The sequence below is a fragment of the Amia ocellicauda genome, chromosome 18, assembly GCF_036373705.1.
Source record: "Amia ocellicauda isolate fAmiCal2 chromosome 18, fAmiCal2.hap1, whole genome shotgun sequence".
Taxonomy (NCBI): Eukaryota; Metazoa; Chordata; class Actinopteri; order Amiiformes; family Amiidae; genus Amia; species Amia ocellicauda.
Window position 1 is genome coordinate 12201897 of NC_089867.1, and position 18327 is coordinate 12220223.

The 18327-nt window shown below is 38.6% G+C and overlaps 1 protein-coding gene across 1 annotated transcript; it reads right to left on the reverse strand.

Moving 5' to 3' along the window:
• Positions 1 to 4029: 4029 nt before the first annotated feature.
• tbx20 (T-box transcription factor 20) lies at positions 4030 to 15729 on the reverse strand. The gene is made up of 8 exons (XM_066691025.1): positions 15331 to 15729; positions 13637 to 13871; positions 12068 to 12232; positions 11218 to 11326; positions 9363 to 9521; positions 9007 to 9083; positions 7411 to 7523; positions 4030 to 6983 (listed from the first exon to the last, which is right to left on the reverse strand). Exons 1-8 carry the CDS (start codon positions 15455 to 15457, stop codon positions 6643 to 6645), a joined length of 1326 nt encoding a protein of 441 aa, XP_066547122.1. The 5' UTR covers positions 15458 to 15729; the 3' UTR covers positions 4030 to 6642.
• Between the last annotated feature and the right edge of the window lie 2598 nt (positions 15730 to 18327).

An 18327-nucleotide genomic window follows, 5' to 3' on the forward strand; every position in this document is an offset into this window, starting at 1 on the left:
ATATAGAAATAGAACAGAAATAATACTCTAGAATTGCAAAGACACAGCCATGAAACAAAGAGAGAATGAAAGGAAATCCCAGTTTGGTGGATTGATTTACCAATACAGTAACCATTGCATCTGACAATACATTGCAGGCAAGAGTTCTAGCTGACGTTTCAAGAAACTGAAGAAAAATGTAAAATGGATAGAAATTACATTAAAATTCAGCCAGTATTTCAAACCTGCTGTGTGAATTAACTAGTGCTTTTCAGAAATTGCCTATCTGGGATGCCTGCTCAGTTTTATAAGGGCTCATCCTAATACATAAGTGCTCTCTCTTTATCAAATGATAATTGCAAGAGACAGCATTAATTTACATGTTTGTTTGTTGGTTTATATTTGCTACAATCTATCCGATTAAATCCGAGTACCCTTTTTCAGTGATGTCATGATTAGCTTTCTCTGTAAAGCAGTACTATGTATAATTAAAGCACTTACAGTAAATCTATATTATTGTTTATTAACGAAGAAAACTGGAAAAAATAAAGCTGTGGCTGACATTAAAGAAATGTTGGTTTTAGAAAATATTTATTTTATTGTGAATCCTTCAGGATGTTAATTAAGTTGCAGATTCTGATTTGCGGATCACTGGTGTAGTTGGTCTCGAGGTTACATTAAATGTAATTTTGTTTAATGTACCTACATTTTACATTCGTTTAAAGTTTAGGGGTCAACCTAGGGTTACATTTTGGTTGGGACAAGGTAAGAAGTAGATTTAAACTTCTGTTGGAGTACAGGTTGCTCTTCTTCTCATTTAATATAGACCCCTACAGGTTCTGACTGAGTATCAATTATGAATTGGTCAGGGCTGAAGTTCAGAAAATGATACAGTTTCAAACATGACTGGAGTTATGGTCAAGTTCAGGAAATACAATATAGAATCATTCCTCTAAAACTCACCCGTCACTTTTGAATGCGGAAAAGGAAGCACAGGCTTACGGTCAGCTCTGAATAGTACTGTCTGTATTATGAGATTAGATTTAGGTGGTCTTCAAAAAAAGTTTGAGAACCACTTACTTAGGACAGAGTTCTGAGTACTTTATGACATGCATACACTTTTGATAACTAAATATTGTATTTGGTGAAATCCCAGGAGGAATGAGAACCTAATTCGAGTCCTATTGGAATGCATTATCGTCAGGCCATCGCTCTTGTGCTTGCACACTTGGGGGACAGTGTTTAATGGCATGGGTTTGGAAGGCAGTTCAAGATTAATGCAAATCCATTGGCAGATCCAGGACACATTAAAATTGCATATCATAGTGCTACAGCATCTCAACGACAGTCACTTTATGCTATAATATATTTTCAGATTTATATATATATATTAAATAACTAGCCTCTCTGAATGCATTATCTACCACACTTGCTACCACTCCATATGATCAGAGCCCTGTTTGTGAAATCATTTCTGTATCCAGTTTAACTGCACAGGGGATAAAGTGTATAATGATTCCCCCTCCATTTATATCTTTGTCAGACTGGGTTGTTCCTATGTTTAAAACATTTTTTTAATATATTCTTTAGAAAGACATCTTGGCTTTACTGTACGGCAGAACATTTTTTTCTTTATCGTGGTTTTACTGTATATAATTTTTGCTTGTATATGGAAGCTTATTTATAGCACTGTGATAACAGCTCTTCTGATTTCCACAAACCTGAGGGAGATATTACATCGTGAGCTTTGAGTGTGACAATAAAACGGTTTTGAAAACGTTAGTGTAATGCAATTATGTAAATATTTTCCTGTGCTCAACTGTAACATAAATAAATATGTGAAAGGTACCAGATGTCCACTAATAGAAACACTGGCATAGAAAAGATAAACAACTATGGGAAGCAAACAAACAATCATTTCACACCTGGGGAATGTGAGAGGGAGATAAGTGACCAAATATTCCTTGAAGATGTTGAGGTGGTGGCAATAGCTGTACCGCTTTAAAGCCTGATTTTGACAGACATCATGCAAAGCTAGGCCTGATTAGTGTTTTTCCCAAATGTGAGTTCAGTAAGAAAGCGATTCCCAGAGCTTTTCAAGGCTGAGACACACCTTCTTAACATAAGCTTTTGTGTGGTAATCCAACCCCTCCAGCTTGCCAAACTCCTTATAACCTTGTTTAATTGTGGTAGGAATTAGTTATTCATACAGATGATTTTTCTCATCCGCTTTTCTGTGGCACACCTGTAATTATAAAATGTGACTGATGCATTCAAATTAGGGGCAGGTGACCTATTGATGTAATATAGTGGTGTGTGGTGTAAGGTCTCACCTTTGGACTCTGCAAAGCTCACAGTCCAACATACAGACGCTAAAGATTATGTAGGTGTTTAATAATTACTTGCCATATCTCCAAAATCAATTATATATATCATCACCAGTCTATTTTGATCCACTGCTGCATGAATGCCTCCCCAAGATGTTTTCACTTGCTTGGATCTACATGTTTTCATTTTCCATGTCACACTTGCACAGTTATATATATATACACTCACCTAAAGGATTATTAGGAACACCTGTTCAATTTCTCATTAATGCAATTATCTAACCAACCAATCACATGGCAGTTGCTTCAATGCATTTAGGGGTGTGGTCCTGGTCAAGACAATCTCCTGAACTCCAAACTGATTGTCTGAAGGGAAAGAAAGGTGATTTAAGCAATTTTGAGCGTGGCATGGTTGTTGGTGCCAGACGGGCCGGTCTGAGTATTTCACAATCTGCTCAGTTACTGGGATTTTCACGCACAACCATTTCTAGGGTTTACAAAGAATGGTGTGAAAAGGAAAAAACATCCAGTATGCGGCAGTCCTGTGGGCGAAAATGCCTTGTTGATGCTAGAGGTCAGAGGAGAATGGGCCGACTGATTCAAGCTGATAGAAGAGCAACTTTGACTGAAATAACCACTCGTTACAACCGAGGTATGCAGCAAAGCATTTGTGAAGCCACAACACGTACAACCTTGAGGCGGATGGGCTACAACAGCAGAAGACCCCACCGGGTACCACCCATCTCCACTACAAATAGGAAAAAGAGGCTACAATTTGCACAAGCTCACCAAAATTGGACGGTTGAAGACTGGAAAAATGTTGCCTGGTCTGATGAGTCTCGATTTCTGTTGAGACATTCAGATGGTAGAGTCAGAATTTGGCGTAAACAGAATGAGAACATGGATCCATCATGCCTTGTTACCACTGTGCAGGCTGGTGGTGGTGGTGTAATTGTGTGGGGGATGTTTTCTTGGCACACTTTAGGCCCCTTAGTGCCAATTGGGCATCGTTTAAATGCCACTGCCTACCTGAGCATTGTTTCTGACCATGTCCATCCCTTTATGACCACCATGTACCCATCCTCTGATGGCTACTTCCAGCAGGATAATGCACCATGTCACAAAGGTCGAATCATTTCAAATTGGTTTCTTGAACATGACAATGAGTTCACTGTACTAAACTGGCCCCCACATTCACCAGATCTCAACCCAATAGAGCATCTTTGGGATGTGGTGGAACGGGAGCTTCGTGCCCTGGATGTGCATCCCACAAATCTCCATCAACTGCAAGATGCTATCCTATCAATATGGGCCAACATTTCTAAAGAATGCTTTCAGCACCTTGTTGAATCAATGCCACGTAGAATTAAGGCAGTTCTGAAGGCAAAAGGGGGTCAAACACAGTATTAGTATGGTGTTCCTAATAATCCTTTAGGTGAGTGTATATATATAGTAATTTAAATATATGATGTACTTTAGCAATCAAATTAGTGTTACATTTTGGTATGGGATGGGATTAAACATAGGCTTTCATTAAGGGTAGGGTTGCTTATCTACTAACTTAACTGAATTGGATTATATTGAAATATTGGTGTTCACTAAAATAAATCACTTAAGTATGAATCTGGATCTTTGAATTTTGACTTCCCCACAAGAGTATTATATGAACACAGTCCACACACACACACACACACATACACACAATCAGCACAACACAGAGACATTTATCTTTCTTGTGTTATATTTTTTATCCCTTACAAATAACATTTATATTTAATGCTTCAAATATTACATAACAATGCATTATCATTTTGAGAGCAGAAATAAATATATTGCACTTTTAAAAAACAAAATCTTAATAGAGGTTGCTCAATATTTGGAATATATAGTACAGAAAAAAAAATCATAAAACTCTTTGTACATCTATTTTCAATGCAGCAAGTGTGCTCACACAATGCTTTATCAACAAAGAACAAGAAACAGGAATTTGCAGAACATCTGTGGTATACTGAAGTATGGATATTCTATACATTAAAAGCACCAGCCTTTATAAAAATAGATTACATTTGAACATCTTAATCTTTATGCTTCAGAAGGACCCAAAAATATCTAGGGACAGTTACCCTCCCCATATTGATGCTTCTGCTTTTCAGTAAAGAAGTTGAAACGTTCTGTACTTTTCAATTTTCTGTCATTACATTATTACAAGTTGTGTGACTGAGTGAAGTACTTGTGCGTGTAATGTGGTCACGTTCCATCAGAACTAATATGTATTTGACAACGTCTGAAAGTGAACTTTTCAGATTGCGTCTTTTCTTCTGTTATATTGTTTCACATATCACAGTTAAGTATCTGAGCAATGCATATACAAGAAACAAACAAACAAAAACTCTAATAGGGTGATCTGAAAACCACTTGCCAGTTCAGTCATTTACTTATTTTATTGATTGCGTCTCTTGGGATTTTTTTAGTTTTTTACTCCATGTATTTCGCAAAGGACAATTATACATAACCTTTGGTATAATAGGAAAACATTAAGTGCAACAGATTTTTTGGATCCCATATTAATCACTGCACTGGCACGGTTTTTAATGTGAATTACATCTATGAATATCTGTGGATGGGTTTGACTGCTAAGAGATTGTAAGAGTCCTGGACCCCCTATAGCCATGTACAGGGGTGTAGATTTAATTTCAGAATTGGGGGGGGGGGATGAATCCCCTACACCAATGGAGCCAGACATACGTTACTGGGGGGACAATTTAACGTTCTCTCAACATAAACCTACGCCTATAGCTATGTTATCCAAAGATGATACTTTGTGACATACCAAGATGGCTGCCATTGGCTTGAAAATGCAGGACTAACCCGTTTCTATTAATTAATCTTTAAATGATGGAAAGCATTACTTTTTTAAGTAATAATTTGCTCATCAGATCTCAAAGATGCATTTACTAGATATAAATATATCTCCATTACCTCAGGGTATAATGGGTGATTACAATTGATCATAGTAGTTCCATCTTAATATGTCCTTAGTAGTATGTTTTCAGTGATTAAAGCATGCCCTTGAACTGAATCCTGAAAATAAAGAGCTCTTATAAAAAATAAAAAATAAAGGAACTGTTTAATGTCTGTGTCATGCTCAAGTTCATCACCGGGGCAGGATGGATATTTTAGGCAATTTTCAAGCTTGTTCAAACGTATCTGCGAGAGGATTAGCAGAAGTATTGGAGCCTAGAAGCTGTTTCACCTGGGAACAGTAGCCAGAAGAGGAGCTGACATTTACACCAGCTAAACTTAGTAAGGTGTGCGTGTGTGTGTCAGCTCCGGGAAAATGCTAACTGTCAGTGCGGCCCGAACATGACGAGACCTAGGAAGGAATGTCAAAGGAATATGGGGATCTGGCACCAAAGACTGGCACTACCACAACAAGCTTATGTGGTCTAGAAGACACAAAATATTGAAGCAAACACATATTATTTTGGGAGTTTTAAATTAATAAAAATGTATTCTGGTTGAAGTTTTAAAACTGAAGGGACATTTCTGCAGCAGACCTTAGACACAGACTTGAGCATGCTTCCTATCACACCGCACTAAGATAATCTGTGCTCTATAGTGCTTTTTTTAATATCATTTACGTATATATAATTTTTTTTTTTTTTACTATACAAATGCCCTACTTTAAATAAAAATGAGAACGGATCAATTGTCCATTTTTGCAGCCTCTCGGGGACAGACTTTGGTGCACCGTTTCACATGGAAAAAGAAAATGGCTGGAATTCCTTCGTGAATGGACAGGTGCGCCCGACAGCGGAGTAGCTCCTGGTGGCACTTTATCCATTGTGTGTGACGACAGCGTTCAAATCAGGTCTTGTTAATCCGGGTTCATGACTGCCTTGTCCTCATGTCTCTGAATAGTATAGACAGTACATGGCAGCTGAGACGCACCTTGGAGAACTCAGTTTTGTTTGTATGTACACATGGTAAACAAGTCCCATCAGAACAAAAAGTCCACAGTATCACTAATGTCCTCCTCACCCCCTCAGGTTTCAAATCACCTGACTTTCCTGGTGTGTCACAGTGTGGGTTTCACAGAGATGGTTGACAGCAGGGTTTCTCAGTCTCCATCTACTGGGTTAGGCAGGTCAAATCTTTGGTGGGGGGCGGGTGAGGCAGGCAACATGAAGTTTAAAATCGTTTATACCGATTCATAGCTTTTTATTTCTCCTTCGTGGGTAAATTCCCCTCCCCCAGTTTCTCAGAGTTCCAGTTTGTCTTCAGATGGTGGTATTCACAGCAGGGGGGAGGGGGCTGCCGATGCTGGGGGTAAGAGTCATACGAAGGGCGTCATCACTGTGGAGGAGTGGCGCAGTCCCTGGATGGCGGCGTAGGGCCCCTGCTGGAAGTAGTGGTGGTACCGGGGCATGTGGAAAGAGGGGAAAGTGGGCCCGCTGCCCTGCATGGAGCTGGCCAAGGCGGAGGGGGTGAGCGGCATGCCCAGGCGGCTGTAGGGGGGCAGGGAGCCCTGGATGGGGTGAGGCAGGGGGCTGGTGATGGAGGCCGTGCTGCCTCCGATGGCCGACAGGGACTGGGGGTGCTGAAACCCAGAGAAGCCAGAGGAAGAGGTCACCCAGGAGCTCAACGACAGGTTCTCCGAGGCAGTGAAGGCCGAGCCTGTGAGGGAAGAAGAGGGAACCATGGGAGTTGAGCAGTTGTACGTGGATGCTTTTCTTTTAGGGAATTTGTGCCACGATTTTCAAAAGCTGTATTAATTAAAAAATGGGTTTAATTAGTTTATATTTATTGAAGACCACGCTAATTGAAACCAAGGCTTTACACTAATTCATGCTCTTCTACAAGTACCTCATTAAATACATTAGGGTACATTTATTAAAATATTTCCATTATTTTTCCCCGTTTGTTCTCTTTAGTTAACTATTGTGGCAACTAGGTGCATTTTCTTTCACCTTTTTAAACCGCCAAATGCAAACAAAGTAAAGACAAATAACCCTGTGCTATTGCAGAGGTGATTTCAGAGCTCTGGGCTCCAAGTGTACTGTGCCCCTCTCCCAGCCCTCTGCAGGGGTGTGTCCGTACATACCTCTGCTGTGTGGTGTGTGTCCTTCGTCTCCCAAGCCATCCTCTTCACCGGCATACGTCCGGATGGGCGACCGTGCGTAGGAGTGCTTGTGGATCAAACTCTCAACACTTTCCCTACAGCAGAAATAAAAACCAAACCAAAATATATCTCCTCGGACTAATCACAGGAGCATGGGACTCAAAAGGTATGACTTTAAAACCGTTTGTTGTCTGATCCCCTCTTACGTATGGGCTTAAACCTATGCTAACAACCTGACAGCCTAAAGCTACATCTTTCAGCAGGCACAGTGACACACAGCTTTGCATTTCTCATTAGCAGACTGGTTGCCAACGGCCCAACAATATCTACAATTTTGTTTTCCTGATCCCCCCCAAAATAATATTGAAGTGGTTGCATATTTACTGAAAGGAGGTATTATGGACATCACACAGTGAATACACTAACTCCAGTTATCTCCAAACACTTCATTGTGGACTGTTTGAGGACAGTTGCAAAATAAGTAAATGAGATAATAGGTTTGATAGCAAAGAAATAAATAATAAAATAAAAATAACCATACCAGTCCTTTAAATGGAAAATATATTACATAGCCTACTGCTCTTTTAATTTAGTTTACTTTCTGTGGTATATATGATGGTATACCTAGTATATGAAAAACATGCAGAAAGGCAGTCCCTCGTATACAGCAAACACGTATACAGCAAAAACTGCACAGAGTCTGCCTCTGTCCTCTGAGTGCATTACCCCTGGATTAGTCTTTGAGACAGCAGACTTGTAAATCCTGGACAAGAATGTTTTACATTATTAAAGCCATACATTCATATTAGCTTCTCCATTAGGTTAGGAAAGTGCAATTTCTGTCAGCATGTAATATAAATATGTGTGTTTTTATTTCAGATCTGTTCAAAAACAGCCTCTCTGGACAACAGATACGAGCTGTTTTCAATCAGTTACTGGAACCAATTGAATTACTTCATGTTTTAGTGCAGTAACTGACTCCAGACTAATACAATTTCTTAGGGTCTCTAAAGATCAATTGATCAGATTTAAATCCTAACCCTAAAGATAGTTTTATGTATTTATCTCAGTGCTGGTAAGGGGTTAGTTGGGGATCTAATCATTGATTCCCACAATCCTTCTACTGAAATCTTAAAATGCCATTAAATCAAGTCTTTTCAATTTACTTACAATATTGGAAACATTTTGGACCACATATGCAGCTTAAAACATCCATTTCTTTTTTTCCATAACAATTTAAATTCATTGGGTTGTTGCACCAGATGTTACATGTGTTGACCCTGCTCCACCGCAGTCGTATCAGGCTTTATAAACAAGGTCAGGAGCCTTGGTATGGATCTGGTTTTCTTTTGGTGTAAAACCATACAGATGTTGAAATCAGCTGTCTGGACAGAAGCCTCTCCGAGTTGTCGAGAGAACTGCTAATGATCAACAAAGTTCTGTTCCAAACAAACCCCACAAAGTCCCTGCACTAATGAGAGCAACTTCGACAGACCCCTCTCTCACTTTCTCTCTCTCTCTCCATCCCCCATTTGTTTTATCTTATCTGAAAGGGTGAAAACATGAAATTCCCAGTACCTCTCGATATCTGTCAGCCTGGAGGAGTCCCTGAATCCTTTGGCGAAGGGGTTGCTGTCGATTTTCAGCTTGGTTATCTGCGGCGCAACACAAAAACATCAGGATTAAGGTCTTTATAGTTATTTTCAAACACTTATGGAGACTAAACATTCAGTGGAAAAAATAGAGATGCCCTCTGGTTTAACCCCAGGAACACACTGCAGCTTCTGGCACTTAGTGACAGGCTTTTTTTTTTTTTTTTGTTACTGTCAATTGCAGCAACAGAAAAATGATTTGGTTACTTAACAAGAACAATTCCAGCCTCATGAATCTCCCGGAGTCATCAATAACCATTAGAAAGAGACGGCTCGACTCACCAGCTGGTTTTGGTATGCTGTGACGGCGGTGAACACGGTCTCGGTGAAGATGAAGGTGCGAAACTCCTCGGACTTCAGGTTCAGCAGAGAGGCTGTGTGATCCTTCTTCTTAATGATGTGAACCCTGGGCTGGTACTTGTGCATGGAGTTTAAAATGATCTGCAGCACAATAATGATAATACAAAAGTAAATCATTTGTATTCTTGCAATTATCTCAAAGACCATACAGCAAGATGCAGAAATCTAACTGTAGATACAACATGCTCATTTTCCATCAAACCTTGGTTAAAATGCCAGACCTTTACCTTAATTCTAACGTAATTCCCTGCAACCCTTATGTGCACCAGGCGTCATGGTCCTTATTCCTGCAGCTCTCGGTAGCGATGAGGCTGACTGTGGTTTGGTACCCTGGGTTCACACCACAAACCTCAAGAGTGATTTGGCTCACAGAACAGCTTTAAAACGTGTGAGCTGTTGAAGTCTCGGAAATTTGTATTCATATAATATTCATGGTCTCCCTGTGCAAAGAATATTGTAATGTTTTTTCCGCCTTTGAATATACTGAGCTTAAGGATCATACTGTCTTATCATTTAAGATGTACATGAGCTGTTCATTTTTATGCTCTTAAAACAGTTACCGCTCTTCAGAAAGCTTAAAGTATAACATCAGCATCATTTTATATTCAAGATATATATATATTTTTTTAATAGTAATTTGGAGGGAAGATATAATACTTTATTTACCTTAACAGAGTCTTTGCCTTAAAATGTGTCATTTTTCAATTCTTAAAACATTATTTTATGAATGGCTATAAACTGCATGGCTTATTTGAGTGCAGCTCTACAGTCAGACATTAATAATATACTGACTGTACAGATTATTATCACTTTGATTACTTGGCTGACTGGACATTAAAAATAATACACAAGAGACTGCGCCAGTTTTATTTCTCAAAGTTGGCAATGAAAGACCATAATATCCTTGGCAGAATAAAGTTATTATTATCATGATCATTTATGTTTTTGTTATTTTTATTCACATTGTGTATACATTTTGTGTAGCCAAGATTTGACAGAACACAAACTGCGAAAGTTCAGTCTATTTTATAAAAAAATGATTTAGTTTTTTAGAAGTATAGTAAACGAACCCAGTCGCACATTAATTAATTACATTAATGAATATGCATGAGCGACACCGACCAGGTGCGGGCCGGGATATGGCTCGGACCCGGATGCAAAGATCACAGGAGGATCGGCGCGGAAAAAGGCGGACGGAGATCTTGCTTTGGCATAGAATTTAATTACAACCTCTGTATATACACAGTTAAATATAAAGATAAAATATAGGCCTATATGTGGCTATTCATTGTATTGTTTAGGGAAACGCGAACATCTTAAAAACAAATCCCAGGGTTTTATCAGGTAAGGCCGAGTTTCCTACACAAACAAACGACAGCTTCCCGTCTCAATTTAGGCCATATTACAACTTAATCACGATGTGTATAATATTATTTATACACATAAATAATTAGTAAGTCGTTGTTACTTACTCACGTTAGTTAGTTGTAATACTATAGACTACACTGAGAGAGGAAGCTGTCGTCGTTTGCTACAAAATGACATAATTAATACACACACTGATACACTGCGATTAAAGCCCAGTGCACACACTGATTTAAGGGAAATGAATTGCACAAAATGTGGTGCATTAAGCAACGTAAAATAACCATGCAGAACAATATACAAACAGTGTCAGTACGCCTGTGAGACTCCGACTTTTGTATTCTGTGTAACGATGTTTCACCTGCAGAAATGAACGCAATTATGAAGAGAGAAACAGGTGAATATAACGTACGTGGCCGTGCTGGTCCAGCTCGTTGTTGGTGAGCTTGACCTTCTCAAAGGACACCATTTGCTTCAGTAGCTGCTCTCCGGTGAAGGGCGAGTCCGGGTGCACGTACAGCCTGCACAATACAACATACAAACATACAACACAACATACAACACAAACACACAGCTGTCAGTGTCACGGCGCTCACTCAGGCCCCGATCTGGGGCTTTAAATGCGCCGGAAACCAGCACAGACACTTCCAGATCAAATATCAATACCAACATCGAGGAGAGAGCTCAACCCGTGTGATCTACCAGTATTTACAAAGACAGCAAAGTGCAACACTGTGGAAAGCATTGAGGAAGAGGAGGGGTGGGGGGGACGCATGCTTTAAAGAAAGCCTTTTCTCCCAGTTACCCTCTCCAACACACCAAAGAGCCGCCTGTTAGACCTTCTTCCCAATTTCAGATCGTGTAACCCTGATCTGACACCCCATGTCACACAAGATAATATACGCGCAACTGCATTGTCATTGTATTATTATTATTATGATTAATAACTGCACAATGAAGGCACGTTTACGAATTTAGTTCTCATAATGTTGTATTTTACGCACAGTGCCTTTCTTGCGTCTCTGTGCAGTTCCTGGACCACTTCCTTTCCGTGTCCCTCCACATGGAGACTTGTGCACTTTTATAATGTATAAAGCAAAGGGGGGTGGGGGTATCTAAAGACTGACCCTAACAGCACAGCACAGTCTCTTCAGTCGGCTACTTAAAATCGTTTTCTTTGCCTGACATAAAATATTTGTGCGCAATATAGCCTGTATAGTGCCGATAGTGTTGGATTGTGGTGCTGAGGAGCAGCCACCCACCGTGCAGGCAGCGGAGGGTCCGCCTTGCCGGCCACCAGCCAGGAGGAGCGGTGGTAGGCGTAGCGGTAGCGCTTGTTGTCCACGGGCACGATGTCCATCAGCACCAGGTACTTGGCGTCCGGGTCGGCGCCCGAGAAGGAGACGCGGATGGTGGGGAACATCCTCCTGCAAAAAGCGCACAGGGGCGAGATCAGAGGCCGGCCACAACGGGACACAACACCAACCAGCAACAGCCCTGTGCACTCATAATAATGGAGATCTGATCCACAACAACGATTGTTTATAGAGACAAGTATTTACATTCAGGATAGTGGTTATATGTAACGAATATTATGCATGTTGATTTATATAATGATGTGCCCACAGTTAAAACCAGCAGGTTTACAGTTTTAATTGTACATTTAGTACTTTTAACCTACAATACAATATAAGCTAACAAACCATTTTTTAAGCAAACGCTAAACTGAATAAGTAATCATCATAACCATATTAGTTTATATTTCTATGCATGTATATTCTCATAGTTTAAATGTTATGTCGCATTTTTACAACGTGTTTATTCAATATGATAAGTTTTATTCAACTTGCAGGCTAATCCATATACACATGTATCCAGATAGCTTAAATGGTAATAGATTTAACCTTTACGTATTATGTCCACGAAGCAGTAAATGTCTGATAATTTCAAGAGCATACTATTCGTTTAACTTATTAAAATATTTAATTTGTATATACTTAAATTGAATGAAAATATTTGTATTATTGCTTAGATTAAACAATATACAATCTTTAGTTATAAGGATAAGAGCGTCCAATAAATACTTGTAATTCATATTCGTTACAAATTCTAAAATTATGACCGGTCTTAAATAATAAGTGTAAATGAATATATATATTCACATTACAATTTATGCTATTAATTTTACCTTTTAAAATGCTACTATTTTCAGAGATGTAATGGTTAGAATATAAGAACATATGTCCGCAGTTTGGAAAAATACTGATCACTGTCCTCGTAATTTAAGAGAAAATTAAGTTCATAGAATCACACTCAAAAAATGTCCTGAAACAAAACCAGGTGTTTGTTAGGAAGGGGCATTTTCATGTATTTAATTGTTAAAATGAACATAAAATACAAAGCGGGCTTTGCTAAAATATTTTCTCAACAGACTTTAATAAAACACATTTGTGGTGTTATTCTTGTCTGAACATCATCGTGTTCGTTTTAGTTACTTTTTAATTTGTGAGAGATATATTTATTTAGTCACAACAACTTCATAGTCAGGTCAATGCGCAAGTATAGAAATGAGAATAGGCCTACTAGTCATAATTGTGAAGACACCATTTATGAGAGAGTCTTTGGGGTTTTTTTGCCTCTATTTTGGACAATCAGTATAGTGCGATACAAACAAAAGCATAATTATTCTACCATTACCACGGTGCTACCAGAAATATTATTTGCAATTTATGTATACAATGTATGCTGTAAATCATTAACTATGGAAGCATAACACCTGTCCTTGAGGGCATATTGTACTTGTCCTTTTCCCCCCATTTCCCCCTACTTACCTCCCCGACTTTGTGATGATCATCTCGGTGCCCAGCTCATGAAATTTGTCCCAGAGCTCTTTGGTCTCCAGGCTGCAGGAGACCTTGGCCATCTCCTCGCTGGGCGCCCCCGGGGTGGTGGGGATGAGCGGCTCTGTGCAGCCGGCCGGCGGGTTGCCGCTGAGTTCTCCGTGCGGGTCCAGGCTCGACAGCTCGCCCAGCGTCTGGCTGCAGGACGACTTCTCCACGAATTGTTCTGGGAAAAGACAGGCAATGTATTAAAACCCCGATCTAAATTGTCACAATGAGTGGCTCAGGCAACTTGTTATTGCACATGACTATTCTATAGTTTCCTGCAGTTTTTTTGCATTATTATTTTAACTAAAGTACTGAAAACAAACGCTTAATTGTGTTTGTGCAGGGGCCTCATCTATAACTTTTAATCTAGCATAACACAATTTGCAAAACAAACTTCTTCCAGGAACAGGTATTTCTCATTCTGTTTGGTCTGGCAAGGCAGAAGCCTGTATAATTTCCCTGACTCTATCTGTGTACATTCAATTTAATTTAAATTAAATATAGTGCCCCTATAACTAAATAACCTTTTGCGGTTTAAATGTTAAGCAAACCATTTCGAGGAATCAGAAATTAGGCTTGAGGCATACATTTATGGTTATTTGACATGACAACGTAACTACACCGAAACTTAATAAGACATCTAAATGATTATATATTTCCCCAAACGGCACCACATCCCATTAAACGCTATCTAAAACACGATGAAGATTACCCGTTTTATAAACATTGTATAAACTGTTTGTATCCTGGAGCAGATGAGTAAGGTCCAAAAGTGTTTAATGTTGTCTCACACGTTTTTTCATTCACTTGAACTGTTATTATAGTAGCCATACCTATTTAATTTTAGCCTTAAATTCTCTAAGGTTACATTTTACAATAATTTTCTCCATTTATATCTGAAATCATAAGAGCAGCATTGTGATTTTTTATTTTATTTTATTATTATATTTACAGGGAGCTGCGAGGAATAAAATGCATAAATACAAACTCAATTATAACACCAAAACACGCACATTTACATATTACAATTATACACAATTATAATAGAGAATCCTTAGAAAACTAAAATAACATCCACTTAAAATTAAGTTTTAATATTTTATTTTGTATAGGCCTAAGTCTATTTAAGAACTAATATATATATATATATATATATATATATATATATATATGAAAGTGATTTTAATGCAGGCCTAATTGCATTGCCAGAAAATGTATTTTTTCAAGTAACAATTTGTACTTGTAAGGTTGTTGGCCTTACTGTGCTGTATTTAGTATGTCAATGATCATTAGTCCGTTGTATTTTATGTAAAAGCAGCATTTAAGAACTCGGATTCGTATTTAAAAACTTTTTATTTGGATAATAGACAAGGAGTTAAATGAGACATTTTGAATGAAATATACCTGCTTTCTATAAAAGAAAATTCGCCAAACCGTATATTAATACATTTACTGATAATACACTAATTTAATTCGCTGATTAAAAGTTATAACATTTACATTTATACAACTTAATCAGTATATACTTCTGTATATACAGTACATACAAAATAGTTTGCCATTCAGTTTCTACTTGATACAATGTGAATGCCCGAGATCATTCCGGATCGCACCGGGGTGTGTTTAAATGTACATACCCAGAGGTTTGATGGTGTTTTCTCCAGTTTCCCTGTCCTTGGTTTTGCCACTGGACATGAGAGCAGCAATGGAGAAGGCGTTGGCCCTGGAGGACAGCTGCGGTTTGGGAGAGGACGTGAACTCCATGGTGTGGAGAGAAGTCAACTTCTGGAGTAAATATACAAGCCTCTGTATCTGCGGTGTGTGTAAAAGCGCTCTCCAAGCCGCGCACAGCGTCTTCTTACAAGGAGGAAAAACCGATGTAAAGGAATATATCTACTTTGAGCCAATGATGAAACTATAAATGAAGTTTACAGCACGCTGTGTGGTTGCCGAATCTGCAGTAGCATAGTTGCATGTGTCCTTGTCTCTGATCCTTCCCCTAAAACGCAAGGTTTGCTTTGCACAGCCCGCACACTTTGCACTCCCATTAATTTGAGTCCCTCCAGGTTCCCAATCGGCAGCAGCCAATCGGCGCTGTCATCTCAACGTCACTGTGTTACACCACCCAACACACCGAGAGCAGCCAGACAGCTGTAAAGACCAGCCCATTAAAGAAAGCCTTTTCTCCCAGTTACCCTCTCCAACACACCAAAGAGCCGCCTGTTAGACTTTCTTCCCAATTTCAGATCGTGTAACCCTGATCTGACACCTCATGTCACACAAGATAATATACGCGCAACTGCATTGTCATTGTATTATTATTATTAATAATAATAACTGCACAATGAATGCAAGTTTACTAATTTAGACATTTTATAATTTTAAAATATAAATAAAAACAAAAGCATTTTTCATAACATTGTAATTATAAATCTATATTTGCCATGTAGGCATATTATACTTAAACATTTTGTATATTTTTTGTGGCATAGAAGTCACAGAAAAATAGGGCAAAATTAAGGGGTTGTGTAGCTTTAGCTTCTATAACGGTGATAGCTACATAGTGTTTCAATAATCCGTGAATATGTTTAAAGCTTCCACTTCTATACGATTTTAACAATAACCCGAAATTATGACACGATTACATTTTTCTATTTCCTTTCTGGTATTATTTAATGTATGTATGTATGTATGTATGTATTTATTGGCAGATAAAAATCAACAACTAATTGGGTTTGTGAGCCAGTACTGTGTGATCCACTTTCAGGGTGTTTAGGTACCACACAATCCTTTAGAAAAAAACAGCTAAAAACATCTGCCTTAAAGACAAGTAGCTTATACGTTTCAAACCAATAATAAAATAGACATCACTGTTTCTCGATATAGCGCTGAAATATCAGACATCTATTTTACAGATATAAAGGGATAAAGTAGTTAATAATAAATACAGCAATACATTTATCAAAAACTAACGTCGAACCTAGGCAGCCAATACAAATTAATATTAAATCAATAAATAGTGTATTGGTAATCTTTTGAAGAATCAAACTGCATGATACTAGAACTGTCAAAACCTAAATTATTTGGTGGTTTAATTTTTCTTTAAATAATATTGTTATATAATATTACTTTGTTCGTAGATTAATTCGTTTGTTATATAACAAGTTTGTTCTCGTTCATTTTAAATTATTAGCACCTGGGATACTACACGGTAACACCCACATTGTTTATATATATAAGAAAAAGGAGACATTAAAGGAATACAGTTAATAATCAGGTGAAGAGGTGCAATTGATTATAAATTATCTTCATGACCCAAGTCGAGGGAAGGATCATACCGAAAAGACTGGCGCTGAAACTATTTTTCCAGGCAGGTGGCGGTGTTATTGTTCCTGTAAATGTGGGGGCTATTTTATTCGAGCAGAATCTGTATTTTACCCTTTTCCTCTCTCTCTCGGGCTCAGATAAGGAAGTGAGTCCTGTCTAGACATCCTCACAAGGCTCTGCTGGCCCTTTCTGTTTGGGTAATAAATGACCCCGACTCTGACGTCCCATGTCTCCCATTTTGCGCCACAGACAGCGCTCACTCTTACTTGACCGAATGGGGGAGAAGTTGGGTGAGATACCAGTGAACCAGGTCGGAGGAAACGACAGAAAAGACCTGGGAGTTTTTCCACATCTGGTGACACAGTATTTGAGATATTTTTGTGTTGCTGGAACTTACATTTTACTATCTTCATATTGAAAGATTTATAACGCATTGTACATATGCATAGGTAGGATAATTCAAAATAGACTAAAATGTGCCATAGTGAGATCAAGTGACATAGTTAATTTAATTAAAAGTATCTTTATCTGATACACAGAAGAAATTGGTTATTATTGTTAGTAATAATACCAAATTCTACTTAATTGTCTGAATGTTATTAAATCGTTCAGGAATACCACTTCCAAAATACACCAAACCTCTCTCTTGGCATCCCTTTCTTGCCTGCAGTTGAAAATGTAATTTCTGATCTTTTACAGGGCACTTTCTATTTCACTTACTGCAGAAGATCTTATGCCTCTTATAAAATTGCTGACTTGGGTTTTTCGTGGATGAACAATCGCATCCCATTCTCAATGTCACCCCCTCCGAAAGGTGGCCGCTTCAATAAACAAGAGCTACAGATCTACAGCATTTTAAACCCATTAGGTGACTCTGAAATGCAAATCCAATGGCGCAGTTATAATAAGGGACCTGGGTGGACAAATCAGATTACCTCCCAATTGCCAGCGGATAATGTGCTAAAAGCTTCCCCACTTAGTGTAACTCCTGCCTGCAAATTATTCACACATTGGGGGCCACTGTCCTGGCGCCTCTTAAAGATACAGGGGACCCGAAAATAAATCACTACACGGGGGTCACTGTAATGTGCGTTGTTTCACCTTTTTAGTCAAAATGTTCTTATATACGTTATGTACGTGTGAGTAGAAATACTAATTCGTTTGTACAAACAGTATTTACTCATATTGTAGATTTATAGGAAACATCATTTCACTTTCTGCTATACATGAATAGAAACCTGCTTGCTTATGTAGGCGGAGTGGAGTGTTAAATTCTAAAACAAGATTAGGGCAAACTGCAGGTGCCC

What these genes read in the sequence shown, in the direction of transcription:
- tbx20 (XM_066691025.1), bottom strand. Translation starts at nt 15,457, where the DNA reads ATGGAGTTCACGTCCTCTCCCAAACCGCAGCTGTCCTCCAGGGCCAAC. An exon ending in AAACACCATCAAACCTCTGG is followed by an intron (nt 13,872 to 15,330) that starts GTATGTACATTT and finishes GTCTTTTCCCAG; the next exon opens with AACAATTCGTGGAGAAGTCG. An exon ending in GACCCTCCGCTGCCTGCACG is followed by an intron (nt 11,327 to 12,067) that starts GTGGGTGGCTGC and finishes TGTATTGTGCAG; the next exon opens with GCTGTACGTGCACCCGGACT.